This window comes from Pelobates fuscus, chromosome 13 (genome assembly GCF_036172605.1).
Source record: "Pelobates fuscus isolate aPelFus1 chromosome 13, aPelFus1.pri, whole genome shotgun sequence".
NCBI classification, from domain to species: Eukaryota; Metazoa; Chordata; class Amphibia; order Anura; family Pelobatidae; genus Pelobates; species Pelobates fuscus.
In genome coordinates this window covers 84,582,121-84,600,495 of record NC_086329.1, presented here as the reverse complement: position 1 = coordinate 84,600,495, position 18,375 = coordinate 84,582,121, and the positions used below count along the sequence as shown (strand labels likewise).

The 18,375-nt window shown below is 44.3% G+C and overlaps 1 protein-coding gene across 1 annotated transcript in view; it reads left to right on the top strand.

The window, feature by feature from the left end:
* The window catches only part of KCNJ9 (potassium inwardly rectifying channel subfamily J member 9), a 28,209-nt gene extending 19,606 nt beyond the window's left edge, over nt 1-8,603 (top strand). Inside the window, exon 3 of the mRNA XM_063439203.1 lies at nt 6,989-8,603. Coding sequence (XP_063295273.1) covers nt 6,989-7,308 — 320 coding nt within the window. The 3' untranslated portion in view covers nt 7,309-8,603. The remainder of the gene's footprint in view (nt 1-6,988) is intronic.
* The last annotated feature ends 9,772 nt before the right edge of the window (nt 8,604-18,375 follow it).

Below are 18,375 nucleotides of genomic sequence, written 5' to 3'. Positions count from 1 at the left end.
GCTGGAAAGGGTTATAAAAGTATCTCCAAAAGCCTTGCTGTTCATCAGTCCATGGTGTAAGTCAAATTGTCTATAAATGGAGAAAGTTCAGCACTGCTGCTACTCTCCCTAGGAGTGGCCGTCCTGTAAAGATGACTGCAAGAGCACAGCGCAGACTGCTCAATGAGGTGAAGAAGAATCCTAGACATAGGCGTGCGCACGGGGTGTGCCGGGTGTGCCTGGGCACACCCTAATCCCCGTGGCACGCCTATGTATTGAGTCCTGCAGGAACAGCGTTCCTGCACTTTTATTTGAGCAGGAACGCTGTTCCTGCGGGCACTCAGTGCCCCCAAATGCCCCCTTCCGGACCCCATGTTCCCCCTGTCATGGCGGGGGGGGGGGAGGCAAGATGTGATGGACACCCCCCCCCCCCCCAGTCGGGTGCCTGTGTCCATCTCAGACGCGGTGAGGGAGCTGTGTGCTCTCTGCTCCCTCTCGCCGCGCGCTGTTTGCTGATGCTGGGAGCCGGAATATGACGTCATATTCCGGCTCCCAGCTACAGCAGACAGCCCGCGCGGTGAGAGGGAGCAGAGAGCACACAGCTCTCTCACCGCGTCTGAGATGGACACAGGCACCCGACCCACTGGACCCCAGGGACAAGTCCACGCCAGCACTCCAGGTAGGGAGGCTGGGTGGACATTTTTTTAATAAAAAAAAAAATTATTTGTATGTGTGTGTCTGTCTGTGAATGTATGTGTGTGTGTCTGTCTGAGTGTGTCTGTCTGAGTGTGTCTGTCTGTAAGTGTGTCTGTGAATGTATGTGTGTGTGTCTGTAAGTGTGTCTGTGAATGTATGTATGTGTGTCTGTGAATGTATGTGTGTCTGTAAGTGTGTCTATGATTGTATGTGTGTGTGTCTGTGAATGTGTGTCTGTAAGTGTATGTGTGTGTGTCTGTGAATGTGTGTCTGTGAATGTATGTGTGTGTGTCTGTAAGTGTGTCTGTGAATGTATGTGTGTGTTTGTGTGTCTGTGAGTGTGTCTGTAAGTGTATGTGTGTCTGTAAGTGTGTGTCTGTGAGTATGTGTGTGTCTGAGTGTATGGGTATGTGTGTGTGTCTGTGAGTGTGTGTGTCTGTGTGTCTGTGTGTGTGTGTCTGTGAGTGTGTGTGTGTCTGTGAGTGTGTGTGTCTGTGAGTATGTGTGTCTGAGTGTATGGGTATGTGTGTGTGTCTGTGAGTGTGTGTGTGTGTCTGTGAGTGTGTGTGTGTCTGTGAGTGTATATGTGTATATGGGTGTGTGTGTGTGTCTGTAATTGTGTGTGTGTCTGTGAATGTATGTGTGTGCCGGAGTATGTGTGTGCACGCGTATATATATCTGTGTGTCAGTGTATATATATACACACACACACGTGTATATTTTTTTTGGGGGGGGGGGGGTGGGAAAAGAGTTCCCACACTTTATTCCCCAGGACTTCTCTGGAGATGTCCGGATCTCCCTTGACGGCTCACGCAGAGTCGGCGCTGTTTGAGTGCCGGCTCTGCTCTTAGCCTCCATGGGCTGGCGGGGAGATCAAAGATCTACCTCAACAACCCACAGCAACACGGAGGGAGGCAGTAGAGGACCCGGGGAGCTCTAGACAGCAGCTCTGCCAGGTTCCTCTCACGAGATCTGAGCATTGCCACGGCAACACTCAGATCTCGCGAGAGTTAACTCTAGCTCCGCAGGCTAGAGTTCACTCTCCACTGGACCACCAGGGATGGCACATGGCAGCAAGGATCCCCCCTCCCTACATAAGGTAGGGAGGGGGGATATTTACTAATCTGCCCCCACCTGCACAATCCCTCCCAACATTCAGCCCACACACACACACAGCACATAGACACACACAGCACCCTCACAAACACACAACACCCTCACACACAGCACACTAACAGCACCCTCACAAACACACACACACACACAAACAGCACCCTCACAAATACACGACACCCACACACATCACACAAACGGCACCATCACACAAACGCACACATCACACAAACAGCACCCTCACACACACAGCACCCTCACACAGCACAGTAACAGGACCCTAACAAACACACAAACACCCTCACACAGCACACTACCAGCACCCTCACACACAAACAGCACCCACACAAACACCCTCACCCACATAGCACACTACCAGCACCCTCACCCACACATCCCACTAACACCACCCTCACACAGCACACTAGCAGCACACACACACAGCAGTGTATGTGTGTGTGTGTGTATATCTATCTATATATATATATATATATATATATATATATATATAGTAAAAATAGAAAAATAAAAATAGAATAAATATATACACATGCGGCGTGTTTGTGCTTTAGGGTGCAATTAACAATAAGGGGGGGACCTTTTGTCCCCCCCCCCAGCCCCCACCCCTGAGCGGTGGGTGGGGGCCCTAAATACAAAGGGGGGGTGCCCTTGTTAACCCTTCCCCCCCCAAAAAAATGATCCCTTCCCCCCTTCCCCCCCCCAAAAAAAATGACCTACCTACCCCCCTCACCCTAAAAATAACTCCAAAGAATTTTCCCACGCTGTGTAAAATGACACAGAGCACTGTGATTGGATGGATTTCAAGCCATCCAATAACAGTGCTCTGTGTCATTTTACACGCGTGGGAAAGTTCTTTGGAATTTTCCCACACTGTGTAAAATGACAAAGAGCACTCTGATTGGCTTAAACCAGCCAATCAGAGTGTTCTTAGCCTAATTGCAGGGCGTGGCAAGGCTTTATAAGCCTTCCCCCGCCCTGCAGAGCTCAGTCTGCGCGGAGCCCTCCATGGGTGAAGATGGATTATTTTTTTGTGCGGTCGTTTTTTTTTTTTTTTTTTATTGCGTCGGTTATTATGGGTTTTTTTTTGGCCTTTTTTGGGGCTGAAAAAAGAAGATTGTAGAAGAAAGAAAACATCAAATGGTAAGTTGTTTTTATCTATTTTTTTTTTACAGGGTTTTAGTTAAAGGTCCCCCCCCTCATTATTTTTAGGGTGAGGGGGGTAGGTAGGTAGATCCTTATTTTTGGGGGGGGGAGGGTTAACAAGGGCACCCCCCCCTCCCTTTGTATTTAGGGCCCCCACAATAGGTTAATTTTAGGGGTGGGGTGGTGGGGGGGGGACAATAGGTGGGGTGGGGGCTCAGGGGTGGGGGCCGGGGGGGGGGACAATAGGTCCCCCCCTTATTGTTAATTTTAGGGCCCCCACCCACCGCTCAGGGGTGGGGGCCGGGGGGGGGGACAATAGGTCCCCCCCCTTATTGTTAATTTTAGGGCCCCCACCCACCGCTCAGGGGTGGGGGCCGGGGGGGGGACAATAGGTCCCCCCCTTATTGTTAATGTTAGGGCCCTCACCCACCGCTCAGGGGTGGGGGCCGGGGGGGGACAATAGGTCCCCCCCTTATTATTAATTTTAGGGCCCCCACCCACCGCTCAGGGGTAGGGGCCGGGGGGGACAATAGGTCCCCCCCTTATTGTTAATTTTAGGGCCCCCACCCACCGCTCAGGGGTGGGGGCCGGCGGGGGACAATAGGTCCCCCCTTATTGTTAATTTTAGGGCCCCCACCCACCGCTCAGGGGTGGGGGCCGGGGGGGACAATAGGTCCCCCCCTATTGTTAATTTTAGGGCCCCCACCCACCGCTCAGGGGTGGGGGCCAGGGGGGACAATAGGTCCCCCCCCTATTGTTAATTTTAGGGCCCCCACCCACCGCTCAGGGGTGGGGGCCGGGGGGGACAATAGGTCCCCCCCTTATTGTTAATTTTAGGGCCCTCACCCACCGCTCAGGGGTGGGGGCCGGGGGGGGGGACAATAGGTCCCCCCCTTATTATTAATTTTAGGGCCCCCACCCACCGCTCAGGGGTGGGGGCCGGGGGGGACAATAGGTCCCCCCTTATTGTTAATTTTAGGGCCCCCACCCACCGCTCAGGGGTGGGGGCCGGCGGGGGACAATAGGTCCCCCCTTATTGTTAATTTTAGGGCCCCCACCCACCGCTCAGGGGTGGGGGCCGGGGGGGACAATAGGTCCCCCCCTATTGTTAATTTTAGGGCCCCCACCCACCGCTCAGGGGTGGGGGCCGGGGGGGACAATAGGTCCCCCCCTATTGTTAATTTTAGGGCCCCCACCCACCGCTCAGGGGTGGGGGCCGGGGGGGAAAATAGGTCCCCCCCCTATTGTTAATTTTAGGGCCCCCACCCGCCGCACAGGGGTGGGGGCCGGAGAGGGGGAGGAAAGTAGGTCCCCCCCTCATTATCTTTATGGCCCCCACCCGCCGCCCAGGGGTGGGGGCCAGGGGGGGGGGACAGTAGCCCCCCCCCCCTCATTATCATTATGGCCCCCACCCGCCGCACAGGGGTGGGGGCCGGGGGGCGGAGGACAGTAGGTCCCCCCCCCCTCATTATCATTATGGCCCCCACCCGAACCCAGGGGTGGGGGCCGGGGGGGGGTTGGAGGGTAGGTCTCCTCCCCCCCCCTTCAACCACTATTGTGGGTTTTAAAATTCGCCTGCCTATTGAAGGCTATGGCGGTTCGCACGGTTCGCCGGTTCGCGAACATTTGCGGACGTTCGCGTCCGCCGTTCGCGAACCGAAAATTTTATGTTCGCGACATCACTACTTGCAACTGTATATTAAAACACTGTTAAAAACGCTTGTAACGGATCGCCTGGCACCCCGACTGAGTACCTCCGTTAATGGATGCTCCTAGTGCTTCCTGAGGACTCCAAGCACTCTGGCAGACACCACAATCACCGAATCCGAGAAACCTTTTAAATTCTCCCAAGCATATGAATGCTGTAGACCATTGAATAGGAACCATACGAATAGGCTTGTACTCCTAGCAGTCAACTGGAACAGCATGCAATAAATCCTTCCCCCCAATAATGAGACGACACATCACTTTGAGGGTAAAACAGGAACTGAGGACTGGGACACCCAGTCTGGCTTTTATTACAAACAAGTACCTACAGGACACTCCCAGGGGGAGGATGAAATTAACCAATCACATGGATGTACCTCCCACACATTTCCTCCCCTTAGATTAACAGTTAAACCAATTATTACATACAATAAAAATACAGTTTTTACACACACACTGTAACTTTAAAACCATACATTCAATTTCAAAAAAAAGACTTCATATTCAGACTCAGCATACATCAAACATAAACACTTCCAAAAATCAGCCAAATCCCTCCAGTGGATCAAAAGTTAGCTGGAAGTCCTTTATGACCGACCGCAAGCACAATTTCCTGCCCAAAACAGTTCCATAGATTTGGGCTGTGCGGTCGGTCAATTTCATGCCGAAAAACGACTAAGTCCCATTTCGAACGGGACTTAGTCTCTGGAGCTGCAAGTTCCGTATGGGAGAAGGTAAGGGTCAGCGGTGTTCGGCAGAATGTGTAGCCGATTTTAGTTCCACAGAATCTTTAGCATACACCGCTGACCGCATTCGAGGAAACCAAGATGGCCGCCGCCACGTGCAATTAACCGGCAGTAACCTCACAGCCTGGGAGGTAAATTGCCTGCACACTTTAGCTTCTGGGTGGTCCGCCTGTGTGGCACTTGGTTCAGTAAGCCCTATTTACTGAACCAAGTGGGGGAAAGCCAGGAACAAGTTATTTTACCGGTCTGGGGACATAGTCTTAAAGGGGCATTGTTCACCAAAGTCACAATATGTCCCCAGACGGTTCTTAAAGGGCCATACACACCAATAAAAGTCCATACGTTTTCAGGGGCCATAGTCTTAAAGGGTATTGTTACCCAAAGTCTCAATAGGTCCCCAGACAGTTCTTAAAGGGCCAGCAGCAGTACAATAAAATACCATTCACTTTACTTAAAGGGCCAGCAGTCGCACGATAAAATACAATATGCCCCAAATATGTCCAGGGGCCATAGTCGCAGGGCAGGAGGCTAGCAACCAGGCTTCTCCAGTTCACAGTGGCGAAGTTGGTTTCGCCACAACGCTCACTTAGAATCCAAATGTATCTGCTACAAGAGTAACCCACAAAATACAATTAATCAAAAAGGTTTCAGATCACCTCCTTCTCAATCTTGTTTCTTCACATTTCACCCATTTTGCCCCAATCGTGTGACTTCCTCTGACGATGCTTTAGTCCTTCTATTTCTCTTTATTACAATCTTTTTTTGGCACTCCACACATTTAAAGAAATCATCTTTATCTAGTTCCTTCTTTTATATATATATATACACGTTTTTTTATTGAGTGGTTGCAAACTTTAGCGACCATAACATTATATACAAGGCTGGCCTTTAATCAAACATTACAGTACAACACATAAATAGAACATAAGAAAAACATCAAACTCTGGAAGAATAATATAAATTAACATAAACTATATAGGACATAGCATAAAGGTTAGGATTGAGTAATTGCAAATATTTTAATTTAAAAATCAGCAATTTTCGGAAATGTTTTTTTCAATTGCCTCTGCAGTTTGATACAGTTCTCCCATTTTTTATATCCTTTCACCATGCATTATATTACCTTACATTATATTACTCTGGCCTACATTACAATCTTACATTGGTGACCAATCAATAATGTTTTCTGACTTTCTGGTGTTGCACAACCATTTAGCAAATCGTTTAAATGTGAATCTTAATTTAAGTTTAGATCCAGGTCTTTGCAGTGGAATGTCCCTTTAAAGTTCAATTAACAGAAGAGGAGATAACGTCTAAAGTAAACAAACTGTGCTGTAAGATCTGATTGAAAATGAAAATGTCTTTCATGGAGGTTGTGTGAGTCATAGCCAGGGAAAGTAAAGAGACACAAAAGTGACTTAAAACCTACATGGTAGAGAACTGCGCAATGAGACTGCAGGGACATGATCTATACACTAAAAGAGCTTAATTAGACTAAAGTTGTTGTGCTCACAGGAGGCAACATTGTACAGCCAGGTACATGGCTAAAATGAACATTGTGTTATCTCAAAATTCTTTTGCAGGTATGACGTGCCAGGCAAGGAGCTCATACCTTGTGGATGAGGTGCTTTGGGGACATCGGTTCATGTCTGTGCTTAGCCTTGAAGATGGATTCTACGAGGTGGATTACAACACTTTTCACCAAACATTTGAGGTTCCTACCCCAACATGCAGTGCCCGAGAGATGGCCGAAGCTGCTGCACGAATGGATGCCCATCTCTACTGGTCAATTCCAAGCCAGCTGGATGAGAAGGTGGAGGAAGGGACAGAAAAAGAAAACAAGGATAAGGAAATAAATGGAAGCCTGAACAGTCCTGAGAGTGAGCAAGTCCTCATGGAATGACTCGGGCTATCAAAGAGACATGTTTTTTTGCTTTTTTCTGGGTGGTAAATGGTGGCATCTACAGAATTTCAAGAATAAATTGAGAATCCCAGGGGAAGGGAGTTGGGCACTTCTGAGAATGATGGGGTGCACAACCCATGGCACAAATACAACAGTGTTTAATAATAATCGCCCCAATCTCCTTGCTATTATACAGTCTAGAAGTTGTCGGACATGTTTCGACAAAGTTTGTTTACATTTTCATTATTATACCAAAGCATAAGCACAAGACCAGAACCTGATCATTCAGAAAAGTGTGAACATGGCTTGATTTTAAGGACGCGAGTTATTAATAATATTCACTCACGTGAAAATATCTGTTAAGTTACAGGAAATGTATTGATGGGATGTATCCACTAAAGGCCAAGTTCTAGTGGCATGCACAGTGTGCCGTAGCAAATAGCTGTATTGGAGAAAAATCTCAAAGTGGCAAATTCAAGTTGGTTGCAAAGTGAGCTGTAGCAACTAACTCACTTTGCCTGGCTTGGTTAGAGTCAGGTGTAGGTAGAAACGGGTCCATTGTGCAAGCTGGAGATTTCAAGTTACATTCTAACTTCAACAGTAAAATTGCAAATAAATTTCAGATGGATACAAATGTTTATTCCCCCACCTGCATAACTGTAGGAGAAGAAGCAGGTCGGTCTATGAGCATCCATTATAACAAGGGAAGACCCAAAAAACTGTTATCACTATACATGTCCCGCATGCCGCGCAGGTTTCCCCCACTTCTTCACCTTTCTGTGGCTAGTGATTGGTGTTAATAATATTAATAGGATTCCATTGGAAACCACTATTAACCTTCTGCAACTGTTAGTTTATAGTATGGAGCAGATGTCGCCTCTGCAGCCGTCCAATTACTGCCACATCTTCTTTGTGTAAAAGTTAAGGCCTTGACTTATGGGTCACCAAACCTGATCCGTTAAAAAGTCTTCTTTCTGACTAGTAGTTGCAGTGCCCATAACCATCCTAAACCAGGCACCAGCTTGATGGTCAGACCCTTTAGTTATCTAATTTTTTTGGAACTCCATACTATTACTTTACTGAATAATGGCAATTACAGTGCCACTGAGTATGCTCCTCATCTGTTAATAGGTGGTCTGGTAAACCCCATGTCCAGCCTAAGAAACCACGGAATGAAAAAGGAATGGGGGGAACTGTGTAGCCTACCACTCAATATTATGAATCAAATATCCACCACTGTTGAGATGTAGAAAAATGGAAGAGGGACTTTCATTTTACCATAATAAAGCCATGCCTCGCATGTTGTTTCCCAGGTCACCTCTTTTTTACCTTTCTAAGGAGGATCCTGGGTACCCTTGATAACTTATTTATTTGTTTAGGTGTTTTAAGTTTTTTTTTACTGTTTGCCTGCTAGTATCTCAATGCTGTGAATATACTTTTTTTTTAAACATTATTAATTAGTCTTCTGGTGCTGATTGGCTGATCGTTAACATTTACTTTTTTTTCCACTGTTCGTTAAAGTTTTGAGCAGGCAAGTGACTTTACCTCAATAACATTTTAACAATCATAACAGTACATTGAACATGATTTTGCATGTCTCAGAATGCAAGTTTTCTGTAGTTGATAATGCCTTGATAGAAAGCAAAATTATGGCTTAAGGCAGTGATCAGCAAGGTACAGTATGTCACAAATGGCATCGGTGGAACTCGGAGGCCACTGAGGTGTCACTTTGGTCTGTCGGCAAAAAAGGGCAGAGGTGGCGGGTATGAAAAGGATACTGACATTTAGTAGAAACTGTGAGAATGTGAATTGAGAAGTGGGAAGTTAGAAGTTAGAGCTGATAAGGAATTAGGGAACTGAAACCCTGAGTGTTGACATAGAGGATTCTCATGGTAGGGAATGAAGCTAGAATAAAATCAGAGAACATTGAGAAATGGAAACACAAATACGAGAAAACAAAACTCACTCGGCAAAGGATCTCATTCACTGTCAAAAAAGAGAAAGGGATCAGGGAACTTAAATTTAGAAAGAGAGGCTGAAAATTTTGATATTTTTTTTTAAAAAGAGTATATGGAAGAATAGGTTTCTGAAGATTAAATGAATGTAATGTAGCAATAATGATTTTTTAATCAATGTAGTGTTTTTTTTTTGTTTAGTTATGATAGTTTATAGTTATCTTTTTAGTTTGGAATATAGTGTGGAGAGGCATTGAAGGTTATTTGACACCCAGGGTGGTTAATGTAGCTTATCTGGTTTAATGCATATGTGCGCATGCATCTTTTTATTTTAGGTTTTCTTTCACAGCTCATTAAATCACACAAGTACACCCCTATAGGCCATGCATTAAAACAGTCTGGCTTTTGGCGGGATAGTCCCTATTTTAAGGTCCTGTGCCCCCAACCAGGTTGTTATCTGATGCCATGCATGTGTTGACACCAGGGAAGAGTCCCCAGACAGCAAAGCACGAGTACATCATTAGATGGTCTTAGCAGGCACTAGCGGGGCTAGATTAACATAGGGGCAAGTGGAGCTGTAGCTCCAGGTCTATGCCCATGGAATAGGTCCATTGATTTAAAAAAAAAAATAGATATATTATTTATTTTTATTTTCTTTCTACTACTTTTCATATGCTCTTGCTTCGTGCAGAGGAAATAAAGTATGTAAACTTGGGAGGGAAAACAACTTGTGTGGACTGGCTGACCCTAAATTAGTTAAGGTAAATCTGATTTTGCAAACTGCTTTTGTCTCTCTAACACTGTGGCATGTCCCCTTTCTTCTACACTCACTACATCCACCTTTTTGTCTGTCCCAGACTGCATACCAGGGGCTTCTGCCTGCTAGTAAGAAAAGGAGAGGAGTGGGCAAGTGAATGAGGAGGGGACACCAGGTAACTGTCCCCAGAAAGTGTAGAGCGAGTGTATCATTAGATGCATTAGCGCCAAGCTCAGGGTACTGAAACCATCTTGTCTGTCTACTCCGCCCTTAGTTGGCCTGGCTGAGATATTAGCAGGCAGCCTGTCATGCATTCACGCCAGGCTAACCTTCAAATTCTTTGGACAGACCTGCCCCAAGCGATCTGCTCATTTACGCCGTGCCAGTGACGTGATTCTTGTCACTGGCCTTCCCCCTTTTACTCTGCCTGTCGACATCCCACTTCCCTAGATGATGAATGTTGGGGGATATGGGTCTGGTTGAAAAATGAAAGCAAGAGATTAGCATAGGGTATGTGTTTTCTTAAAGCTACATCCTGTTTCCCTCCGGCACCACCTTCACCAAATACATAACGCTTGGGAAGTATGACTGTTTTAGTGTTTTCTGTCAGTAGGACTCTGTAATTAGTAATAATTGTCGGCACCAGGTCCAATGGGTTGTTAATCTGGTCCTGGGCACTAGGACTATACAGGGAGTGCTCCTTCAGTGCTCCCTGCATGGGCCTGAAGGCTGATGGAAGGCCAGACAAACTGTCAGTGGGTGGGCACACAACTTTTCTGGGTGGGCCTGCTTATTATGGGCATTACTGGCAACACCCCCTTAAGGCCCCAACCACCCCATCCCGATTCTCCCCTCATGATTGTTGGGATGTATGCTATAGACAGCACTGCAGTCAATCACACAGATATATTAAACATCAGATATACACAAGCACACACACATTCACATTTACACATACAAGAACACACTTAAATATACATACAGACATACATTCAGATACATTTCACATTGACACGAACACACCCAGACACATTAAACACTCATATGCACACACACACAGATACATAATACACACTCACATGCACACAAACACAAACGCACAGAGACATAATAGACACTTACATGGACACAAACTGACCTAGATACATTACACACTCACATGCACACAGACACACCTAGATACATAATACACACTCACATGCACACAAACACACCCAGATACATAATACACACTCACATGCACACACACAGAGACGTAATATACTTACATGCACACAAACACACCCAGATACATTACACATTAATTAAGGAATCTTGAAACACTGCACAACCAGATTTATTTGCACTTGTGTGCAGAGGACTAGTTACACCCCTGGCCCATGTGACTTTGGCAGCCAAATGTCAATTCTGTGCATATTCTACATCTGTCTTCCACACACAGCACATTAGCGACAGATGTAATCTGATTCTGCCCTGCCTGCAAGGGGAGTCTTATGTCTCCCCTCCCTCCTGCCACCTTACCACCTGCCTGTCCCATCTGTTCAGTTTATTTCAGACTCCCTCTCTCCCGACTCCCTCTCCCATGCCAGCTCTGAGCCAGCTAAATGGTCCAATCAAAGGCTTCTCTAAGAGAAGTATTTGATTGGACCGTGCGTCGGGCTCCCATGAAGTCTGGTAGGAGTATGGAAACCAGCGCGGGAGCTTAACCCGGCTCTAGATTCTTGGTAAGTAAAACTGCCTTTAAAATAATTTTTTTATCTTTTGGAAAGGGGGAGGGGGACTAAAAAAATAATGCCCAATAAGGAATTTTAAGGATTCCTTATTGGATATTATTTTTTAAACCTTTGTCCTCTTGTTGTGGTTGTTTTCCTTATTTTAAATATAGTCTCCTCCTTTACTGTGTTGATTCCCTTTATGTATTTAAATGTTTCTATCATATCCCCCCTGTCTCGTCTTTCCTCCAAGCTATACATGTTAAGATCCTTAAACCTTTCCTGGTAAGTTTTATCCTGCAATCCATGAACCAGTTTAGTAGCCCTTCTCTGAACTCTCTGAAGAGAATTGCATGTTTTGCAAGTTGTTTTCTGATATATAGTCTCAATGAAAAAAATACATAATTAAATGCATCCAAGTTTTCATTTGGGATGTATGTACTAACAGGTGATTTTTATTTATTTAGTATTTCGGCAGTGGAGTGTCACTTTAAAGGACAACGGTCTCTCCAAAGCTAATTTTGATTATATTGATCTTTTCATTAGATCTGCTGCGGTGGTAGCTCTGTGTGAATATGCAGCAGCAGGCAAGTTAGGTTGAGCAGCAGTTGTTCAGAGAACTGTAGAGTCACACCCAATATGGCAAATAAAAAAAGTAATATTTCTAAAATAAAATAATATATATATATAAAAATAACATTAAATAAAATAATAATTATAAAAACCGGGAAGTAATATTTTGAAGACTGTTATCCTTCGGGGGAAGGGAGGGGCTGGGGGGGGTTCATATTTTGTAACACTCAAGGGATGGAGCTTAAGGGACTCCTGCTGAGGCTGTCTCCGGTGAGTATTGTCATTGTTTTTCCTTCAGTTGCATTATTGCTGTACACTTGCGTATGCGGGAGAGTAGAACTCTGAGGTCTATGGAGGATCCCAAGAAGACCACAATGTTCTATAGCCAAACCGTTGCAGTGTGTGCTTAGACGTCTTTTCCAACAGCCATTCTTATTGACAGGGGAAACTCCACAATCTATTAACCCAGGGTTTCCCCATCTGACAAAATAGTCCACACTTTGTCAAATGATGTCTTTTGACCGTGCTTTCAACTGAGTCAATATTAATATTTCACAAAGACTTAAACTTTGGTAAATACTCAGGTAGTGATATGAAGTGACTGAAACACTTGAATTTACATGCGACACTGTGCAGATTACATGAATTTACATGTTATGCCCTGGTTATGCCCAAGCATACTATTTAAATGAACAATATAACGTTTGGATTACAAATGTGGTGGTGGTGGGGGGTGGGGGGGGGAGAGATTAAGTGGTCTGGGAGCCTATAGAGTCCCTGCAAGCAATAAAAAACGTTGGCTCTGGGTTGTGCACAAATTTGACATGTGACAGTTCCACTTTGACAAACAATATAATCACATCTTCAATCACTGTGGAGTTTGATCTAGAGAATCTATTTTTGTTGCATTCGTTCTCTACGCGCAAGCAGTATGTTAAATGCTGGCTGTAAAATGACCCAGAGAACTAGGGAGTTTCTTAACTAAACAGCTAATTGTGCTAAATTCAAAAGTAAATTGTGGATTTAAGGCATCGATAGTTCTCCACCTCAGTTTGTAGCTTTGCTAATTTATTCATCATTTTTCAATTTGGATTACAATTTGTATTCGGTATTTTGTGAAAATTCCATCCAGGTTAAAAATAGAAATATCTGTGTAAGCACAAAATCACCAAAAGTTCCACTGTCGTTGAACATATTTTATGTATTACGTAACAGCCAATCAGCATCGAGAGTGCCCTCATTGTCAGATTAAGTTTGTCTTTTAAAACCGTAATTAAAGGGGCACTATAGGCACCCAGACCACTTCAACTCATTGAAGTGGTCTGGGTGCTTTGAACCTCTCCCCTTAGTCCTGCAATGTAAAATGTAGCAGTTTCAGAGAAGCAGCAATGTTTATATTTCCAGCTTAAGACTAATTCTGGAGCCTGTCTCTCCGGATGCTGGACTTCTTCACGCGTGTTCTAGATCCCTATCGGAAAGCATTGAGTCCATGCTTTCCTACGGGGAAAGCTTAATGCGCGCACAAGGCGCTCGCCGCTTATGCGCATTCATTTCCCGATCAGCGGACGTTGGAGGAAGAGGAACCGTCCCAGCACAGAGTAATCTGGGAGCTAGAATCAGGGAAATGTTTAAAAGCTTATTTAACAATTTCATGGAAGGGACGGGGGAGGGAGCCCAGACGCACAGGGACATTTTAGTGTTAGGAATACAGTTTTGTATTCCTAGCACTATGGTGTTCCTTTAATCCCCCATTTTGACCTGGCATGAAAGTACTTTGTTTGTTTGTTTGTTTGTTTTTTTCCCAATCCACTTTCAGTAAACTGAAAATAATGCATCTTTGTGGATAGAGCCCTGGGAGAGGTTTGTAAATGTCCTATTCACACCCTTTTCCCCTGGAGTAGGCTTTCTGGGTAGCCAATGCCACTTGGCAGTTTCCAAACACGTAGAACTAAATCGGAACCTGGATTTAAGTCAATCTGTATCGAATTTCCTGTATTACAAATAAAGATTTTTACCACTGTGGTTTTAACTTTGTGATTTTTGTATTTCCTCTCTCTTGGATGCCTCCCAAAATGGGAAATATGAAATAAGGGACGGAAGGGAGGGGTGGTGCCGTGTGCCAGCGATGGAGCACAAATAGGGCACAAAGCTCTGCCAACCAGCGTGCCAGGGAATGCATGTGCACTGAAAACACTTGCCTAGACAGAAATGCCCTGCCCTTGTGCGGCCAAAAGTATGTTTAATAATACACTTTCTCCTCCTCAAGATGTGTCTCTGGTGTTTCCAGAATCTGTTTATCAAACATACATTAGGATGGATGGATAGGTGTACCAAGTGGAAAGTCCTGGTGCTGTATTGAGCTTGGCACTATTTACAGAGCATTGTATGCAGGAAGAGGCCGTACCACCCAAACCATTACATTAAAGGGACAATCCTGCTATTACTCCATGCAATCTCTCCCAATAACTCCTCCCATTACACTATGTAACCTCTCCCAATAACTCCTCCTATTACTCCATGTAATCTCTCCCAATAACTCCTCCTATTACACTATGCAATCTCTCCCAATAACTCCTCCTGTTACACTATGCAATCTCTCCAATAACTCCTCCCATTACACTATGTAACCTCTCCCAATAACTCCTCCTATTACACTATGTAACCTCTCCCAATAACTCCTCCTATTACACTATGCAATCTCTCCCAATAACTCCTCCTATTACACAACGTAACCTCTCCCAATAACTCCTCCCATTACACTATGTAACCTCTCCCAATAACTCCTCCTATTACACTATGCAATCTCTCCCAATAACTCCTCCCATTACACTATGTAACCTATCCCAATAACTCCTCCCATTACACTATGTAACCTCTCCCAATAACTCCTCCCATTACACTATGTAACCTCTCCCAATAATTCCTCCTATTACACTATGTAACCTCTCCCAATAACTCCTCCTATTACACTATGTAACCTCTCCCAATAACTCCTCCCATTACACTATGTAACCTCTCCCAATAACTCCTCCTATTACACTATGTAACCTCTCCCAATAACTCCTCCTATTACACTATGCAACCTCTCCCAATAACTCCTCCTATTAAACAACGTAACCTCTCCCAATAACTCCTCCCATTACACTATGTAACCTCTCCCAATAACTCCTCCTATTACACTATGCAATCTCTCCCAATAACTCCTCCCATTACACTATGTAACCTCTCCCAATAACTCCTCCAATTACACTATGTAACCTCTCCCAATAACTCCTCCCATTACACTATGTAACCTCTCCCAATAATTCCTCCTATTACACTATGTAACCTCTCCCAATAACTCCTCCTATTACACTATGTAACCTCTCCCAATAACTCCTCCTATTACACTATGTAACCTCTCCCAATAACTCCTCCTATTACACTATGTAACCTCTCCCAATAACTCCTCCTATTACACTATGTAACCTCTCCCAATAATTCCTCCTATTACACAACGTAACCTCTCCCAATAACTCTTTCCATTACTCAATGTAATCTCTCCCAATAACTCCTCTTATTACACTATGTAATCTCTCCAATAACTCCTCCTATTACACTATGTAACCTCTCCCAATAACCCCTCCTATTACTCCATGTAATCTCTCCCAATAACTCATCCCATTACGCTATGTAACCTCTCCGAATAACTCCTCCTATTACACTATGTAACCTCTCCCAATAACTCCTCCTATTACTCCATGTAATCTCTCCCAATAACTCCTCCTATTAAACAATGTAACCTCTCCCAATAACTCCTCCTATTACACTATGTAACCTCTCCCAATAACTCCTCCTATTACACTATGTAACCTCTCCCAATAACTCCCCCTATTGCACTATGTAACCTCTCCCAATAACTCCTCATATTACACTATGTAACCTCTCCCAATAACTCCTCCTATTGCACTATGTAACCTCTCCCAATAACTCCTCCTAATACTCCATGTAACCTCTACAAATAACTCATCCTATTACACTATGTAACCTCTCCCCATTACTCCATGTAATCTCTCCCAATAACTCATCTTATTACACTATGTAATCTCTCCAATAACTCCTCCTATTACACTATGTAACCTCTCCCAATAACCCCTCCTATTACTCCATGTAATCTCTCCCAATAACTCATCCCATTACGCTATGTAACCTCTCCGAATAACTCCTCCTATTACACTATGTAACCTCTCCCAATAACTCCTCCTATTACTCCATGTAATATCTCCCAATAACTCCTCCCATTACACTATGTAACCTCTCCCAATAACTCCTCCCATTACACTATTTAACCTCTCCCAATAACTCCTCCCATTACACTATGTAACCTCTCCCAATAATTCCTCCTATTACACTATGTAACCTCTCCCAATAACTCCTCCTATTACACTATGTAACCTCTCCCAATAACTCCTCCTATTACACTATGTAACCTCTCCCAATAATTCCTCCTATTACACAACGTAACCTCTCCCAATAACTCTTTCCATTACTCAATGTAATCTCTCCCAATAACTCCTCTTATTACACTATGTAATCTCTCCAATAACTCCTCCTATTACACTATGTAACCTCTCCCAATAACCCCTCCTATTACTCCATGTAATCTCTCCCAATAACTCATCCCATTACGCTATGTAATCTCTCCGAATAACTCCTCCTATTACACTATGTAACCTCTCCCAATAACTCCTCCTATTACTCCATGTAATCTCTCCCAATAACTCCTCCTATTACACAATGTAACCTCTCCCAATAACTCCTCCTATTACACTATGTAACCTCTCCCAATAACTCCTCCTATTACACTATGTAACCTCTCCCAATAACTCCTCCTATTGCACTATGTAACCTCTCCCAATAACTCCTCATATTACACTATGTAACCTCTCCCAATAACTCCTCCTATTGCACTATGTAACCTCTACCAATAACTCCTCCTAATACTCCATGTAACCTCTACAAATAACTCATCCTATTACACTATGTAACCTCTCCCTATTACTCCATGTAATCTCTCCCAATAACTCCTCTTATTACACTATGTAATCTCTCCAATAACTCCTCCTATTACACTATGTAACCTCTCCCAATAACCCCTCCTATTACTCCATGTAATCTCTCCCAATAACTCATCCCATTACGCTATGTAACCTCTCCGAATAACTCCTCCTATTACACTATGTAACCTCTCCCAATAACTCCTCCTATTACTCCATGTAATCTCTCCCAATAACTCCTCCTATTACACAATGTAACCTCTCCCAATAACTCCTCCTATTACACTATGTAACCTCTCCCAATAACTCCTCCTATTACACTATGTAACCTCTCCCAATAACTCCTCCTATTGCACGATGTAACCTCTCCCAATAACTCCTCCTATTACACTATGTAACCTCTCCCAATAACTCCTCCTATTGCACTATGTAACCTCTCCCAATAACTCCTCCTAATACTCCATGTAACCTCTACAAATAACTCATCCTATTACACTATGTAACCTCTCCCTATTACTCCATGTAATCTCTCCCAATAACTCCTCCTATTACTCCATGTAATCTGTCCCAATAACTCCTCCTATTACACTATGTAATCTCTCCAGTAACTCCTCCTATTACACTGTTACCTCTCCCAATACCCCTCCTATTACACAATGTAATCTCTCCCAATAACTCCTCCTATTACACTATGTAACCTCTCCCAATAACCCCTCCTATTACTCCATGTAATCTCTCCCAATAACTCATCCCATTACGCTATGTAACCTCTCCGAATAACTCCTCCTATTACACTATGTAACCTCTCCCAATAACTCCTCCTATTACTCCATGTAATCTCTCCCAATAACTCCTCCTATTACACAATGTAATCTCTCCCAATAACTCCTCCTATTACACAATGTAACCTCTCCCAATAACTCCTCCTATTACACTATGTAACCTCTCCCAATAACTCCTCCTGTTACACTATGTAACCTCTCCCAATAACTCCTCCTATTGCACTATGTAACCTCTCCCAATAACTCCTCATA